Below are 483 nucleotides of genomic sequence, written 5' to 3' on the forward strand. Positions count from 1 at the left end.
ACATATCAGTGTCAGTACCGGGCGTCTTGGCCAGGAATGCCATCCAAGGAGAGTGATCCTGTGGAGCTGGTGCTGACAGGTGTGGGCCCTGGGGACAGCAGGTGGCTCTGGTTGATCCCAACAGGACCGTGTCCCACAGCTGTACCCTCCGTTCATGCGGATCGACATTTCCTGCCTCCCAGCATTTCCCTGAGCCCTGAGGAATGTGTGGAGATAGGGACCAATGTCACCATCCAGTGCTGGAACAAGGACTATGGGGCCACCTTCCTCCTGCACAAGGACGGCTGCTCAGCCCCCCATCCAGCGCCAGCACCTCCATGTGGTGGGCACAGCCACCTTCACCATCTTTGGGGTGACCCCAGCTGACAGCGGCACCTACAGGTGCTCCTACCGCCCCTGGGCTTACCCCTTTGTGTCCTCACCCCTTGGCAATAACGTGACTCTGGAGGTGACTCCCACACCTGCCACCCCCAGGTGGGTCTG

At 60.5% G+C, this 483-nt stretch overlaps 1 protein-coding gene across 1 annotated transcript; it reads left to right on the forward strand.

Moving 5' to 3' along the window:
* Positions 1-7: 7 nt before the first annotated feature.
* On the forward strand, positions 8-474 carry LOC109365213 (killer cell immunoglobulin-like receptor 3DL3; the record flags this gene model as incomplete). The annotated part of the gene is given in 2 exon segments (XM_019611933.1): positions 8-291; positions 293-474. Coding segments are annotated over 2 exon segments (437 nt in total), but the record flags the coding sequence as incomplete, so codon positions are not given.
* Positions 475-483: the final 9 nt, after the last annotated feature.

This window comes from Meleagris gallopavo, unplaced genomic scaffold (genome assembly GCF_000146605.3).
Source record: "Meleagris gallopavo isolate NT-WF06-2002-E0010 breed Aviagen turkey brand Nicholas breeding stock unplaced genomic scaffold, Turkey_5.1 ChrUn_random_7180001966966, whole genome shotgun sequence".
Lineage (NCBI taxonomy): Eukaryota > Metazoa > Chordata > Aves > Galliformes > Phasianidae > Meleagris > Meleagris gallopavo.